Below are 15,928 nucleotides of genomic sequence, written 5' to 3'. Positions count from 1 at the left end.
GGATGGTTATTTTGCTTAACCAACAAGCAGCACACTTTGGCTTGAAGAAAACTCCACATGCCACGTCCATATCCCATGATCTCAGCCACGTTTTTCTTGTCCATCAAGTATATATTGGATCTATAAATAGGGGCAAAGTCACTGCATTCGATACCAGTTCATTCAAGCAAAACACAAGTGTAGGAGCTTGAAAGCTATTGTTCCAACATCTTACCGGTCATCTAGTTCAAAACACACTTTGAGTGAAAGACTCGTGTGCCTAACAATCCTTGAGTGGGAGACTCGTTTGTTGGGGCTAGTTGATAGTTTTGTATGTTTGGTTTTCATAGAATAGCTTTGTTCAAAGTCTAGTTGTTGCTAGCATTGTTGATAGGATTAGAAGAGATTTCTATTCTTATCAATACCACTCAATAAGAGGGATTTATTGAGTGGATTCGTGTACATTCATTGTAAAAGGGATTTTTATAGTGAATACACAACTGCAATTAATTAATATTGCAGTATAAAATCATCCATTGTGCGTACTTTTATTTATGTTGCTTTTATATTTTTCATGCGGTAATGTTGGGTTGATTGTTCCATCATTCTATCTAACATTTCTGTGTTTGCGAGAGCAACAAAACTTTCAGGTTTGAAGGAGTTAGTATTTTGTGTGTTAAGTGTGGTAGATGAAAAAGTGAAAAGGTGAATAAAAGAAAAGAAAAAATTCATATAAGAAAAGTGCTCAACCTTCGCAGAATAACCCGAAAAAATATATGGGTCAAATTTCGCGGGACGGAGAGAATAATAAGTTTCATAGATAAATGTAAAACTAAAGTTGTAGTGTAATGGAAACAACGCCCACCCTCTCAATTTAGAGGTGTGTGGTCGAATCCCATTGAAGGTCTTTATATATATATATATGGCAGGGTGTGAGTCGGGTTGTGAGACTGGGCGCATATTTGACTATGATGAAATAAATTTTTATTAAAAAGGACAAAAACAAAAATTAAAAACCCTTAAAAGCACAACACGCAGACTAAGGGTCGAGCCTCATTAAAACCCATCTTGGAAAACCCAGAGAGAGAAAAACCAAGATAGGAAAAAAGAGTACTCTTCTAATAGAAGAGGAGAAAGAAACGGGCAGGCAGCTTCAAAGACTCCGGCCTAACCATTGTCCCCAAATTGCCCGGTTTTCAATCTCCAAAACCAAACATCCAACGCAACAAGAAATCAAGCACAAACGAAGAAAAACCCAAGAGTTAAGACTCTTGAGAGGCAGCAAAGAAACACTTGACACTGGTAACGGGAAGCAACAAAACATCCTACTACCACGGAGCAACCGGAGGAGATCGAGCTCCCAGATCCCAGTTCCGAGCTCACCCGAGAACTGTAAAAGGACCCAGGAGTCGCTCTGACCAACACCACCAACAACACCGCAAGTTTGGCCCAACTCCTCCCTCTCCCGAAGGAGCAAAAACGCCACTGTCCAGCCCGACGCAGCTTCTGCCACAAGCAGCCGAGACCGAGAGCTATTCGACCACTTTCGTGAAAAACGGGAGGTAAAGATCCTCGATAACCAGCTGCCGAATATCTACGATATCATAGGCCCAGTAACTTTCCTCCGTAACGTGAGAAGCCAAACAATCCGCCACTCTTCTGCCTTCTCTAAAAATATGGGAGATCCAGTACGAGATGGCCGTAATAAAAGCAATATCTTGAGACCAACGAGCTTTAAACCTCCAGGGGACCTTCAGAGAACGAGAGGCAAGCAGATTAACCATGAACGCCGAGTCCGCTTCGAGCTAGACATGAGTCCAGGCCGCCTTGCTCGCGGTTTCCATCGCAATAATGAGAGCGAGGAGTTCCGCTTCAAAGGCAGCGCCCCCACCGCCGGTAAAATGGAAGCAACCAACTACCTCGTTAAAGGCGTTGCGAATATATAACACCTCCTGCATGCATGATACCATCTCAAAGTTAAATTAATGTATTATTTAAAATTTGAACCATTGATCTTTTATTTAAGAAAGTAATGTTTTATCCATTTTACCACAAATCCTCATTACATTTTATAATAAACTTTATTTATAACTTCGTTTACTTTCAAATAAAGTTAATTCATTCCGTCCACGAAATGTTGTCATAATTTATCATTTTGATCCGTCCAAAAAAAGTTGTCCTAATATATTTTAGTAATAATTTGTGGGTCTCTTTTTCTACTCACTAATATGTGGGCCCCATTTTTCACCCACTAACTTAATTACTCCCTCCGTCCACCAATTCAAGTCATACTTTCCTTTTTGGTCCGTCCACTAATTCATGTCCTATCCATTTTTAGTAACTATTTATACATTTTTTAATTGGTGGATCCCAATAAACAATACACTTTTTCTCTATTCAACTAATAAACAATACACTTTGTGAGTCCATTTCTCCACTCAACTAATAAACAATACACTTTTTCTTATAACCTGTGTTTCTTCCCCTAGGTCATGAATTAGTGGACGGAGGGAGTAACTTTTTTCACTTTTCTTCATTTATGAGCCCCTTCCCCCACTCAATAAATAAACAACACAATTTTTCTTAAAAACTCAGTGCCTCCCTCACTTAGGACAACATTTCATGGACGGAGAGAGTAATTTTTATTATTTATTATTAAGAAAAAATTAATTCACATTTTAACAAAAGCTTCATTTACGAAAAAAAAAAATTTCTTATTTGCTCTAAAGAAAAGTCTTATTTGATTTTATAAAAAATATAATTTACATTTAAATAAAAGTCTCGTTTACGAATAAAAAGTCTTGTTTTTTCTTGAGAAAAGTCTTATTTTATATTATGAAAAATATTAGTTATATTTAAGCAAAAGTTTCATTTCCGCATAAAGTGATCATATATTTGCTATTAAGTAACTATATATGCTTGCTATTATGAAAAGTCATACTTACTATGACCAGAAGTCATATTTATGATCAGAGAAAATCATATTTACTATTAAAAAAAGTCATATTTTCTATCAGAAAAGTTCATATTTCCTATTAAGTATTTCAATATGCTTGTTATTATGAAAAATCATATTTTTTATGATCAAATGTCATACTAACTAATACACCCTCCGTCCCGGCCAAGACACTACATTTGCTTTTTGGCACGGGATTTAAGGAGTTGTAGATTAATGTTTTAAGTGTATAATAATAAAATGATAAAGTAAGAGAGAGAAAGTACTTTAAAGTAAGAAATAGAAGGTAATAAAGTGATAAAGTAGGAGAGAGAAGATAATAAAGAAATACTTAATTAGTGTTAATTAAGTGTTTAAATTCCTTATTTTTGCCAAATATAGAAATGTAGCACATTCGTTGGGACGGCCCAAAAAGGAACATGTAGCATCTTGGGCGGGACAGAGGGAGTATAAAAAGTCATATTTTCTATTAGAAAAAGTCATATTTACTATGACCAAAAGTCGTCTTTGTTATTTTAAAAAATTATATTTTTATAAGAAATATGAAAAATAAAATCTTATTTTATTAACATTTAAATAAAAGTCTCATTTACAAATAAAAATATTTTATAAAAAGTCTTATTCACGAAAAATTGTCTTAAAATCTTATTTTCTCTAAATCAAAGTTTTATTTGATTTTATGAAATGTCTTATTTACTTTAGGTAAGTCTTATTTGCTTTTATGAAAAATTTCACAAGATTTTTTTAAAAAAATAAAAAATAAATGTAAATAAAAACACTTCAACTATGAATCAGACCTAAAATTTCTTCGTTTATAAACCAACAATTTATCCATTAGATCACAAAATCTTTATTGATTATTATTATTAATTTTATTTGTAAAGTGAAAACATAAATTGTGGCAAGAGAAATAATGAAAAAAATAGATAAAATGAAAGAAAAAGAAAAAGTTGATTGTTGTTATAAGCTTTTTCTATAAAGTTAAAAGAGAAATTATGAAAAAAATGTGAAAAAAGAAAAAGAAAATGCCACTAATTAATTTCGATCTCTAGTCTATAAGGATAGAACATCTGAAGTTATTCAACAGACTGCAACATACTTTCTTTAATTTATTCCGAACATTATATTGAAATGCGGAGACTGGTCACATGCATGCAACTAGTCTCACGCAAGTATTTTTCCTTTAAAGCTGATTTTTAATTTGATTATGTTGTCTCTCTTTTGATTTATTAGTCATGAAAATTTCAAGTGTCAGTTTTTTATAATATTTCAATAAAATTAGTGAAAGTAAATGGAAATTAGAGGTGGATGGTATTTGTTAATGCAAAGGTGGGGCACAACCCGAGCTTCACATGTACATGGCGGAGTATATATATGGTCTGCGCAAGAGCTGGTAAAGAGAGGTATAAGGTGGATGATTGAAGATAGGATCCGTGGTTGCGCAAAGAGGATAGTTTTCGAATCACATCCTATTGTGTATTGTCCCCCTGACTTGGTTGGATTGACTGTTATGATTCTGAGCTTCTGGAGCAGTTGTTGGGAGAAGATATTATTGGTATCCCTCTTCTTCCGAAACTTGTACCACCTACGGAGTGTAAGGTAAGTGGAGCAGCCTTTGGAAACTCAAAATAATCTCCCTTCAAAGGATAACTTGGTGTTGCGGTTGGCGGTGGAGGACATCGTTGATTGTCTGTTCTTGCTGCTGAAATCTGTATGCTTATGTAGCAGATTTGGAAGGACATGAACACAAATATAGGGAAGGCGACTATCCCGATCCTTGTCGCGTTAGCCCAGTGCAGTCGGCACACAAGAGGATCACTTCTCTCAATTACTTAGTACATCAAATAGAAGAGCTTGTGTAGGGATGCAGCCTTCTTCAATGATGACAACTCTATGGGCATTGGAATTGTTATTCGCAAGGTTTTGTTGCTGGGAGATCCATGAAAATACTTGGTATGCTAAGGGTTGAAGAGGGGGAATTCATGGGTATCAAAGAGGTGCGCGCGTGGATCAAGGAAATGGTTTTACGCAGGGCTGGGTGGAGTCCGACTGCAAGAGAGCTTTCGAGGCGATTAGTTCACGCGAGAGGAACATAACAGAGATGAGAGCTCTTGCCTACCACTGCCGGAGAGAACTGTTGTTGCTTCTGGGTTTACGTAAAAATTATGTTAGGAGAAATCAAATTGCTTAGCGAAAGTTGCGAGAGATATTTCTACACTTCATGTTTGGAATGAACCCCGTCCTTTATGGAGGATTATTTCCATGCTCCATGTTCATGTTCCTAATAATTTTCTCTCTTTTCCTTAGTAAAAGAAAGTCCACTTATTTTTTATTAAGTCAAAATAAACGAGATATAAGGTGGTTCCTTATTGGGGATTGTTTATGAGGAAAGGAGTTCAACTGCGCAGCCGAGTGGCCAAGCTGCCCCTATCAAGGAACCCTTGTAGTCCACATTCTTCACCACCGTGACCTCTTCGAAGGGATCCAGGTGGAAACCATCAACCAGCAAGCTGTACTCGTATACAAGATCCATGCACAGATACCCCAAATCCCCCTCTTCTATTGCTGGAAATATTGACTTTATATTCTCTATGTTTGCTCTGCACGCCCGCTTTGCTGCATCTCTGTATACTATGGGTTGAATACGGGCCGTATTCGCGTCCACCTTCACGATCCCGCTCTACACAACCGGCCGGATTGTCATTAATTACTGATTTATTTCTTATGATTAGTCCGAAATTAATTAATTACCTCGGCAGCTGTATCATAGAAGTACGAGGCAATGTACAAGTTGGTGAATCCATCTCCGCCACCGCCGCTCCAGATGCCGTCGAAGGTGCAGTTGTTGTGGGAGCAGGGCGCGTCCACTTTGAGCACCTTCCGAGCTAATGCTCTGCATCTTCTCAAGTTTGTGCCGGAGCGCGGCGGCGCGGCATTGTAAACCTCCCCGTTATACTCGTAAGTCCCCTGATAACCGTTGGTCACGCAGGGATTGCCGGCACCTCCAGAAATGTTGAGGCTTTGGGCTCGAGCCGCTTTCAGCCCGTAGTTCAAATAACTGCAAAAACAGAGTCAAAAGAGTGTATTTGTTACTATTATCTGTAGAGCTCAGGTCTTTGAGTTGAGCAAAAGCAATAGCAATACCTGTGAGTATAAAGGTTATAATTAGTTCCTAAAATGAGTTTCTGGAAGACGTAGGCGGGTGGGGCGTTTGAAGCAGCAGACTCAGAGAGAGCGTAAGCCATCTGCACCGATCCCCCACCCAGATCTACCACACCCACAGTCTGCGAGAATCCTCCTCTTAAACTCTCTAATAAATAGTTGATTGCCAGCTGACAAAAAACGAGCATAATCTGATGACATTGATAGTATACAATAAATACGAGGATGGAAAGGAAAGAGGCATTACCCACATGTAAGCAGCTTCATCTGTTCCTTCAAGGACGCTCACCCATTCGGGCCTGTAATCCAGGCTGCTTTCCTGCTCAAAATACTCCTTCACCTACAAGGACAATTAATTAATTAATTAATTAATTAAGTAATTAACGATGAAGCATCACTCACACACTTACTGCTTCCAAGATGGCTTCAGAAGCGTTGCCCGGTAAGAGTCGAAGACCGGCAGTTGCCTGCACATGCACAGATATATATATTAATTAATTTAGCAATTAAGGAAGCAGTTACAGAGAGAGAGAGAGAGAGAGAGAGACCCCAAGTTTAAGAGGTGTGGTAGAACGCAGTTCCTGAGGAACAACTGCTTGGGCTTGGTCTAAGAGGGGCCTCAAGGAGTCGGCTGCAGCCTTGGGGTCATCAGGGTATGAACTCAGACCGGGTGTTACCTGCAATATATATACTTAGCTATGATTTGCAATTGAGAGAGAGATTAATTTTGATTACATACAGCCGCATAAAACTCATAGTCTTGGTCAATTTTGAGGAGACCAATATCGCTGTCGAAGCTGAACACATGAACTCTCGAGCCAGTGCTTCCTGCGTCAAAAACTACTGCATATTTCTGCTGCTCTGAGGCAACCAACGAAAACAGCACTAAAAAACGTTCTATAAACATCTTTTTCATGAATTTACTTTCGCTTCATTCGATTCTATATTTATATTCATTTAAAACCACCCCAATGATGAACAGCAAAGGTCGATATTGTCGAAACTAGCGTGAAAACCGTGGAATACTTAACATCATTTCATTTACTATTTTAAATTCATTAAAACTATTCCCTCCCACTCCAAATCCCTGCCGACTCAATCTAGCTAATTAACTTCTCTCTTTTTTTGTTTGTTATATATGGCAGCTTTTCGAGATACGAAGCCAAAATTTAAATGGTGAAAGCGATCAAAAAGAGATGAAATCCATGATTAACGAATTATATATTCTTTAGATTGATTGTTTTTGTATTTCGCTATGGATGACACATATTATAAGTGGAGAAACCATCTGCCATTAAAAAAAAAAATTAGTGCTATTTCGACAAAATTTGTCCGGACAACATTAAGGTTAATTTTTTAAAAAAATTAATTTATTTATAAATTTTGATTCAAGTTTAAAAGGATTTAGTTAGTTTTATTGTTTTATGCAAATTGTAGTTTTTTTTGTAATTTTTTAATATTTTTTTATTTTTTGTTATTTTATTTGTAGTTAGTGTACTTTAAAAATAATAATAATAATTAAAAAGGTTATTAAAAAATTACAAAAAAATTACAATATATAGAAAACAATAAAACTAGCTAAATTCTATTTTATTTTGAACCAAAATTTTTAAATAAATTTACTTTATAAAGTATTTCATCATATTTTGTCCGGACAAGTTTTGTCCAAATAGCATTATTGAAAAAAAAAATAGAGAAACCATCTGACATATTTGAAAGAGACACCATCCTGTGTGTGTGTGTTTGGCCAAGCGGTAAGGCCTTAGTGCCTAAGGCCAAAGGTCTTGGGTTCGAGTCCCCTGTGGCGCGGTCTTTAAATTTTTTTATATTTAATACTGTTAATTTATCAAAAAAAAAAGACATCATCCTATTGTAGCCAAACTCATATACTAATAATTTCTTTTATTTATATGGATAAATTGTGGAAATAATAGTCATTGTGATCAAACACACTATTACACTGTTTTTTCGATTCACACTTTTGCAAAAATCACGTGTAACAATGTAAAATATGTTGTTACACGACTTTTACAATTTTTATAGTACAATTTTATGAAAAATCGTGTAATTATGTATTTTACAGTGTTACACAATATTTTTGCAAAAAAATTTAACAGCAAAAATATTTTTGAATTAAAAATAATAATAATTAAGGGTGAATTGATACATTTATACAAAAAAATGACTAATATTTTTAATTTTTTAACTTCATGTATAATATATATATATATATATATATATATATATATATATATATATATATATATATTTTGCTATATGATATGGGTTAGTAACCATTTTCTCTATTTGAAATTGAAATATGCTTGTATCAACAACTGCCCAGTCCACATAAATCAACTGTAATAATAACTGGACTTTACATGCTGAGCTCAAGTACGTTGGGTGATTGAAGACTATAAGGTGATGGCTAGTATGTAGGAATGAAATTAGAAGGGAATGGAATGAATTTTGGAATGGCAATGGAATGGAATGAAATATAGGATTCTTATGGTTGGTATTTACAAGAAATGAATTGATAAGAATGAAATAAAATTAACACAATAATAATAATAATTATTATTATTATTATTATTATTATTATTATTATTTATTTTATTATCATTGTTTTACTATTATTATCATTTATTACATTACTATTAATTAATTAATTTTTTATTATTATTAAAATTATTTTATTATTTTTACTAATATTATTTATTTATTGTTGTTATTAAAATTGTTTTATTATTTTTACAATTATTATTATTATCTATTATATTAATAATATTAAATTATTTTGCTATTATTTATTATTATTATTTTATTGTTTTAAATATTATTATTATTATTATTATTATTATTATTATTATTATTATTATTATTATTATTATTATAAAAAAACAAACTTTTATTATAGAGTAATCTCATATCCGTGGGAATACATAATACTATGGGGGATGGGAGGAATGGCTAATCCCATATGCATGAGAATAAGCATTCCATCGGGAATTGTTGGAAACTTAGTGAAATATTCTTGCTCGAGTTTTGATGATACCGGAGTTCTTTTTCTAATTTAGCTAGTGTTCTGAAGACTGAAGACCGGAGGACTGAAGACAGAAGACTGAAGATTGTTGTAATAGACTAGAACTTTTTGAACTCAAGTGTTGGGAGTTCTTTTTCTAATTTAGCTAGTGTTCTGAAGACTGAAGACCGGAGGATTGAAGACAGAAGACTGAAGATCTCAACTGATGACGCATTTAAAGGCAAAGTCAAATACTAATGTTTGACTAAACGCGTTTCTCAACTGAAAGATCAGTTATGACTGAATCACTAATGCAGGCCATGTGGATTTAGCGGACTGATACTAAAGTCATGTGTCAGTTAAACTTCTTCCTCGGACTGAACCTCCAGAGTTAAAAGAAAGCAACGCACTCCCAAGTACACCCGCATTAAATGCAGAGATTCAGAGGATCGTCCTTTCTCTACAGAGCATTCCTTTTTGGTGATTACCTTTTTGGAGACGTCGTATCTCCTGTACCTGAGTAGCCGTTTCTCACCAAACAAGGAGCCTCGAAGATTGTAGCCTCAGCCACGTTCGAATTTCTCTCTAACAGATAAATTTTTGAAGACCATCTCCGCCAACGGATCTATCCAAGACCTCTCCTATAAATAGAGCTCGATGAACACTTTAATCTTCACCGATTCAAATACACAAGCTGAAATACTGCCGAAATCGTCATTCAGCCAATCAAGCCATCCAAAACTTTGAATCGAATAAGAGAATCCCAAAGCCAAAATCAGTCTACTACTGATTACATATATATTCTCTTAGAACCTTAGGCAAATATTATATATCCAAAACCTAAGTAACTGATTATAGAGAGCCTGTTCTCTGTGATCTAGTTGGCAAGTTTTCGAACCTCTTTTCAATTGTCCGAAAAGAGTGTTTGAGCCGAGAGGAGTTCAGACCAGTGTTCTGACTCTGTAAGATCTTAGCAGTGGTAGAGTAGACATAGTTTTGTCTCAGCGAGCTAAGAGTGAGCGAGAAATCCAACCCAGTGTGTTGGTACTGGAAATTTGATTTTCAGTTATTAAGGTTTAATGTGCATCCGTAAGCACAAGCCCAGAGTGTTTGTCAGTGTAATCAACTGACCGTGGATGTAGGAATTGGATTCCAAACCATGTAAAAATCCCTTTGTCGTTTATCGCTTTCAGTTCTTACTTTCTTATCTGTGCAAAATCTTTTTGTTAACTGAAACCGATTAATTGCAAAGTGAAACTAAATCTTGACAATGTGTTTAATCGCAAAGGCTATTTCAAAAGTAAAGTTTTTCGCTGCCAGTGTTATTTGTCTGACTGATATATCCTTGGATAGTCAGGAGGATTCTTAACACTCCTCTGTTTTACAAACCAGACTGAAGCCTAACGCATATCAGTTAAAGTCTTGTACTTAATTGATATCTCTTTACTGAAGAGCGATTCAGTATCAGTCTACAACATTTGCTCTAAAGTTTTCTTTAACTCTTTCACTATCAAAAGGTTGTTGTTTGGTTTTGTTAAAATAGCCTATAGGTGTATTCCCCCCCCATACACCTATTCCAGACCTTCCAGGACCTAACAGGAATGACGATTCTCATTACAAAAATCGTACCAGCCATAGGATTGGGAATGGGCGCAGGAATTACCATTCCATTCTCATCCTATTCCTGCATACCAGCCATGATAAGATATATAATACTCCAGGTTGTGACATACAATATATCAATGAGTCAGAGGATTTTTTAGGACAATAACTTAGGTTGATTTGGAAATTAGGACAATAACTTTTGGACTTGTAAAAATAGGACACTAATTAATAAGCGTTGCACCCGCAAGACATTTATGGGTCAATTATTGAATTTTGGGACTTTTTTGTACGGACCAAGCACATGATAACCCGCATGGATTGGTTGATTATGTGGCAAGCACATCATTTTTACGACTCTAGATAGGATGTCATGTGCTTAGTCCATGGAGGAAAGTCCAAAACTTCGATAATTGACCGAGAATAGGAATGACAATCGGGTACAATGAGCACGGATAGTGACTATCCATATCCATACCCGCAAACTAAATGGATATTGGATTTTAACCACGAAACTATCCATGTATATCAAATGCTATCCAAACCAGCCACCCGCAGATACCCGCTACCCATCGGGTATCCACCAACCCGCTATCCATCGGATATCCGCGAAACATAATTTAAATAATAAATTTATAACAAATTTAATACATAAAAAATAATCAACACAAATAACATAGTTTAAATCCATATCTTTCATTCATATTGAAATTCACGAATAACAAAGTTTAAATCCAAATTCATCAACTAAAATATAAAATCCAACAAAGTTCTATTGTTGCTCATTAGTGTTTGGGCCTTTTAATAGATATAATATGGTGGCCTATATCTAATATGTATATCTAAAGCCCATATTTTAAAGATACTTTGTGGGTATTTCACGGGTAATTGACGAGTATTTTTGCGAATATTTTTCCCGGGTAAACGGGTTTCACGGGTATGGATATAATAAATATTCAAATCCATACTCACGAACTAAATGGATAATGAATTACAACCACGAAACTATCCGTACGTGGATATCAAATGCCTCTCAAACCCACCCTATTAGGGTCGGATTTTTGCGGATATCCATTACCCGCGGGTAAATTGCCATTCCTAGCCGAGAAATATCCTGCGGATGCAATTCTATTAAATAGTATCGTCCTATTTTTACAAGTCCGAAAGTTATTGTCATAATTTCCAAATCAATATAAGTTACTGTCCTAGAAGTTATTGTCCTAATTTCCAAATCAATCTAAGTTAGTCGACTAAAAAAACCCTCTGACTCGTATATCAATCAAACAATCAATCAAAAAACAATCAATCAAAAAACAATCAATCAAAGTCTCAGCTTCTCACAATAGAAATCAAACTGGGAACGGATCCCCTGCTGTGCACAGCATGATGCTGTGCACAAAAACAAGGTAAATGGGTGATTTAATATTTTTCTTTTTTGTATTTTTTTTAAGTTATGTATTTATTTTCTTCTTGTTTTTGTGCACAGAACCACGCTATCCGTTCCCAATCAAACTATATCCCCAATTGCATGCTAATTTTTGGGTGGAGAGGGCCGGGTGGCAATAAAAGAGAGAGAGAGCAATGATTATTGGAATAACATTTCCATGCATTATACATTCATAAGGTGAAAATAAAATGTTGGATGGCGGATCCATTATTGAAACAGGAAGTGAAAGTTGAGCAGTAGAAGATTAGATTACATAATCATGAGAGGAGATCAACTGCGCAGCCAAGGGGCCAGGCTGCTCCAATCCACGAATCCTTGTACGCCACATTTTTCAAAACCGTTATTTCTTTTGTTGGTTTGATGCCTGTTCATGCACATATATATATGTTAAAATCCATGCATCCAACTAATCAAGAAAATATGTGATGTTAATTAATGAGGATATAATATATAAATATACGCACCGAATCCTTCAACGAGCAAAATGTACTCGTATACAAGATCCATGCACAGATACGGCACATCAGTTTCCTCAATTAGAGGAAATATAGAGCTGATATTGTCTACGCTGGCGCTGCATGCCTTCCTTGCTGCTTTGAGGTATGCTTTTGGACGAACTTGCGTTGAATTCGCATTTGGTTCCACCACACCAGACTACATATAGATATATAAGGTGGGTTACAGCTTACACTTACACATGAAAATAGATATATATATACCTCAGCAGCTGTGTCGTAATAGTATGATGCAGCATACAAGGTGTCGAAGCCAGCTCCGCCTCCGCCGTTCCAAACACCGCCAAAGGAGCAAGGCTTGTTGGTGCAGGGCGCATCAACTCTCACCACCTTTCGTGCCTGTGCTATGCATCCCATCAAGCTTGTGCCCGACCCAGGAGCTGATACTTTATAATCAACCCCGTTATACGAGTATGTCCCTGCTTAATTTAATTTATATAAGCATATTATTACCAAGATCAAAGAATTAATTAATATATTGTACCTTGATACCCATTAGTGACGCATGGATTGGCAGCACCGGAAAGATTCAGATTCTGAGCTCGAGCCGCCAGCAGCCCATAGTTGAGATAACTGCTTGTGCACAACAAGTCATCATGATTTAATAGTAGAAACTAATTAATGAATTGTGAAAGGATGGGATCGTGGGAGCGACCTGTGAGTATAAAGCTTATAATTAGTTCCGACAACACCGGTATTGATGACATTTTCAGGTGCAGGGGCGTTGGCCGCAGCTTCATCTGAGAGAGCATAAGCCATCTGTACCGAGCCCCCTCCGAGGTCAACTACTCCTACCGTTTTCGAGTATTTATTGCCTAACTTGCCTTCTAGATAGTTGATCGCAATCTGCAATTATCTATCCAATTCATTACAAATGGAGTATTCAAATTAATTAGCAGCTGTATATATCCATACATACCCACATATAAGCGCCTTCATCAGTTCCATCAAGAACAGACACCCATTCTGGCTTGTAGTTCAGGCTCGATTCGCTCTTGAAAATCTCTTTCACCTTCAAGTTCCAACACACACCATATATCCAATCAATATCTAATTCTAGCCTTTCCCATATAACAAAAATCAATTCTATTCATGTACATACAAATGTGGAAATAGTAGTAACCATTTTACTAGTAGCGGAAAAAACGTACATTATACGTTTTATTGATTGTATTGTACACAATCTATGAACTTCACACTAATAAATTATTAGAGTTAAATATTTGTATAATTTCACAATTTATAATAACTAGTTAATACTCAAAAAATTTGGAAAACTTCTTTTCATGGTTAATATAAAATTGGGGAAAGATTTTTAATGTATATAATTTAATGAATTAATATATTGTTATAGCAATTTTGGGATCTAATTCTTCTTCTTTTAGTAGAAAAATGAAGCGAAACCACAAATACATTTTTTAATATAGCGATAAAAAATTAGTTTAGTTATACACATTTCTTATTGAATAGTTATAAATAGATTTGATTTCAAGAAAAAAAATAAATTAAGATAACGATAACATGAAATCTAGATATATATCAAACAAATCCTATGTAATATCTAATATATAAATTAATATATTCTTATAAATATATAATTTATAATTTTACAAAATTATTTTTAAAATAAAATATGTAATAGGGATATAATAGGGAATTTATACTTTGTGCCTAATGCATTTTTATATTAGCATAGATTATGTCCTTACACGCTTGCACGATTTATACAAAATTTTGTGTAATCATTGATTTTTTTGTGCAAGGAAGGAAAAAAATGAGTATTAATAACTACTCCCTCCGTCCCACGAATTTTGAGTCATTTCCTTTCTTGGCAAAAAAATTCTCCTTTATTCACATTTTCACTTTTTCACCTACCACACTACACACTAAATACTATTTTCTTAATTCCCGTGCTGAAAAAAATTGACTCAAGATTCGCGGGACGGAGGGAGTATGTTATATGTAAATGAGTGTAAGTTATGAGGGTAAAATTGTCTAAATTATGTACGGAGTAGTTTCTAAAAAGTAGACAATGTATATATTTGTGAGACAGGTCTAGATCTAGATCTATATAGTAGGTAAGTAAAGAGGATGTTGATGATTTCCTTCCTATAATACCGCATTCAGTATGTCTTCAGCAGCAGTGCCTGGTAGCAGGCGAAGCCCGGCCGTTGCCTGCATAATATATATATACGAATGTGTTTAGCTAGCTTGCGAGAATAAGTAATAGAGAGATGTAGAATAATTGTATATGATGATAGTAGCCACCCCGAGTCGAAGAGGTGTAGTAGAACGCAATTCTTGGGGAACCGCTGCTTCGGCTTGGTCTAAGAGGGGCCTCAACGACTCAGCACCAGCCTTGGGGTCTGTCTCATATGAACTCAGACCTGGTTTGATAGCCACGTAAAGCTCATAGTCTTGGCCAATGCGGAGGAGAGACATGTCCTGGTCGAATTTGAACACGTGAACTCTGGAGCCGGTGCTTCCTGCATCGAAAACAACTGCATACTTGTTCGGCTGCTCCACCTCGTCGTCAAAGAGCGACAACAGTAGCAGCAACCGTGACACGCTTCCCATCCACATTTTCTCTCTCTCTTACAACTTTGCTTCTCTGGATTACTTAATCTTATCATCACTGCATTTATGCTGCCCAACCATTGCTCTCATTGGCGCCACCTTTGAGACGTGCATTAAAAACGTGGCATGCGCTATGTCGATATTATCCCTCTTACGTCCTTTACCGAAAATATCCCACTAAGATTAATTTCAAAATATAAAAGAATTAAATCAGAAAAATACCTTTTACCGTTTACAATGAAAAGCAAATAATTCTTTTACATTATATTCTGTGCGATTAATATTTTTCAAGTTCACAAATTGAGGTAAATATCCATTTGTTTAATCATGTTAACTCCTCGTTAGATGGAGATACGTATTTACCTCAATTTGTGAAGTTAGATGCCTATTTATCTTTTGCGATAAATGTTAAGGATGCTTTTGATAATATATACTCCCTCCGTCCCGCCCAAGATGCTACATATTCTTTTTCGGGCCGTCCCAACGAAGATGCTACACTTCTGTATTTGGCAAAAATAAGGAATTTTAAACACTTAATTAACACTAATTAAATATTTCTTTATTACATTCTCTCTCCTACTTTATCACTTTATTACCTTCTCTTTCTTACTTTATCACTTTATTACTTTCTCTCTCTTACTTTATCACTTTATTATTACACACTTAAA

The 15,928-nt window shown here is 35.4% G+C and overlaps 2 protein-coding genes across 2 annotated transcripts; both read right to left on the bottom strand.

Annotated features, from left to right (window-relative positions):
- Positions 1-5,086: 5,086 nt before the first annotated feature.
- On the bottom strand, positions 5,087-7,144 carry LOC131026221 (apyrase-like). Its single transcript, XM_057956003.1, has 7 exons — positions 6,837-7,144; positions 6,646-6,774; positions 6,508-6,564; positions 6,345-6,437; positions 6,080-6,267; positions 5,687-5,993; positions 5,087-5,615 (listed from the first exon to the last, which is right to left on the bottom strand). Exons 1-7 carry the CDS (start codon positions 7,011-7,013, stop codon positions 5,316-5,318), a joined length of 1,251 nt encoding a protein of 416 aa, XP_057811986.1. The 5' UTR covers positions 7,014-7,144; the 3' UTR covers positions 5,087-5,315.
- A 5,162-nt stretch (positions 7,145-12,306) lies between these two features.
- On the bottom strand, positions 12,307-15,425 carry LOC131026219 (apyrase-like). The gene is made up of 8 exons (XM_057956002.1): positions 14,952-15,425; positions 14,802-14,858; positions 13,603-13,695; positions 13,339-13,529; positions 13,168-13,256; positions 12,888-13,102; positions 12,633-12,822; positions 12,307-12,532 (listed from the first exon to the last, which is right to left on the bottom strand). Exons 1-8 carry the CDS (start codon positions 15,264-15,266, stop codon positions 12,426-12,428), a joined length of 1,257 nt encoding a protein of 418 aa, XP_057811985.1. The 5' UTR covers positions 15,267-15,425; the 3' UTR covers positions 12,307-12,425.
- Between the last annotated feature and the right edge of the window lie 503 nt (positions 15,426-15,928).

The sequence above is a fragment of the Salvia miltiorrhiza genome, chromosome 5, assembly GCF_028751815.1.
Source record: "Salvia miltiorrhiza cultivar Shanhuang (shh) chromosome 5, IMPLAD_Smil_shh, whole genome shotgun sequence".
Taxonomy (NCBI): Eukaryota; Viridiplantae; Streptophyta; class Magnoliopsida; order Lamiales; family Lamiaceae; genus Salvia; species Salvia miltiorrhiza.
Note: the sequence above shows the minus strand (reverse complement) of the source record. Positions and strands in the feature narration are given on the sequence as shown.

What these genes read in the sequence shown, in the direction of transcription:
- LOC131026219 (XM_057956002.1), bottom strand. Translation starts at nt 15,266, where the DNA reads ATGTGGATGGGAAGCGTGTCACGGTTGCTGCTACTGTTGTCGCTCTTT. An exon ending in ATTACGACACAGCTGCTGAG is followed by an intron (nt 12,823 to 12,887) that starts GTATATATATAT and finishes ATCTATATGTAG; the next exon opens with TCTGGTGTGGTGGAACCAAA. An exon ending in TTTGCTCGTTGAAGGATTCG is followed by an intron (nt 12,533 to 12,632) that starts GTGCGTATATTT and finishes GTGCATGAACAG; the next exon opens with GCATCAAACCAACAAAAGAA.
- LOC131026221 (XM_057956003.1), bottom strand. Translation starts at nt 7,013, where the DNA reads ATGAAAAAGATGTTTATAGAACGTTTTTTAGTGCTGTTTTCGTTGGTT. An exon ending in CCACACCTCTTAAACTTGGG is followed by an intron (nt 6,565 to 6,645) that starts GTCTCTCTCTCT and finishes GTGCATGTGCAG; the next exon opens with GCAACTGCCGGTCTTCGACT. An exon ending in CTGAAGCCATCTTGGAAGCA is followed by an intron (nt 6,438 to 6,507) that starts GTAAGTGTGTGA and finishes TTGTCCTTGTAG; the next exon opens with GTGAAGGAGTATTTTGAGCA.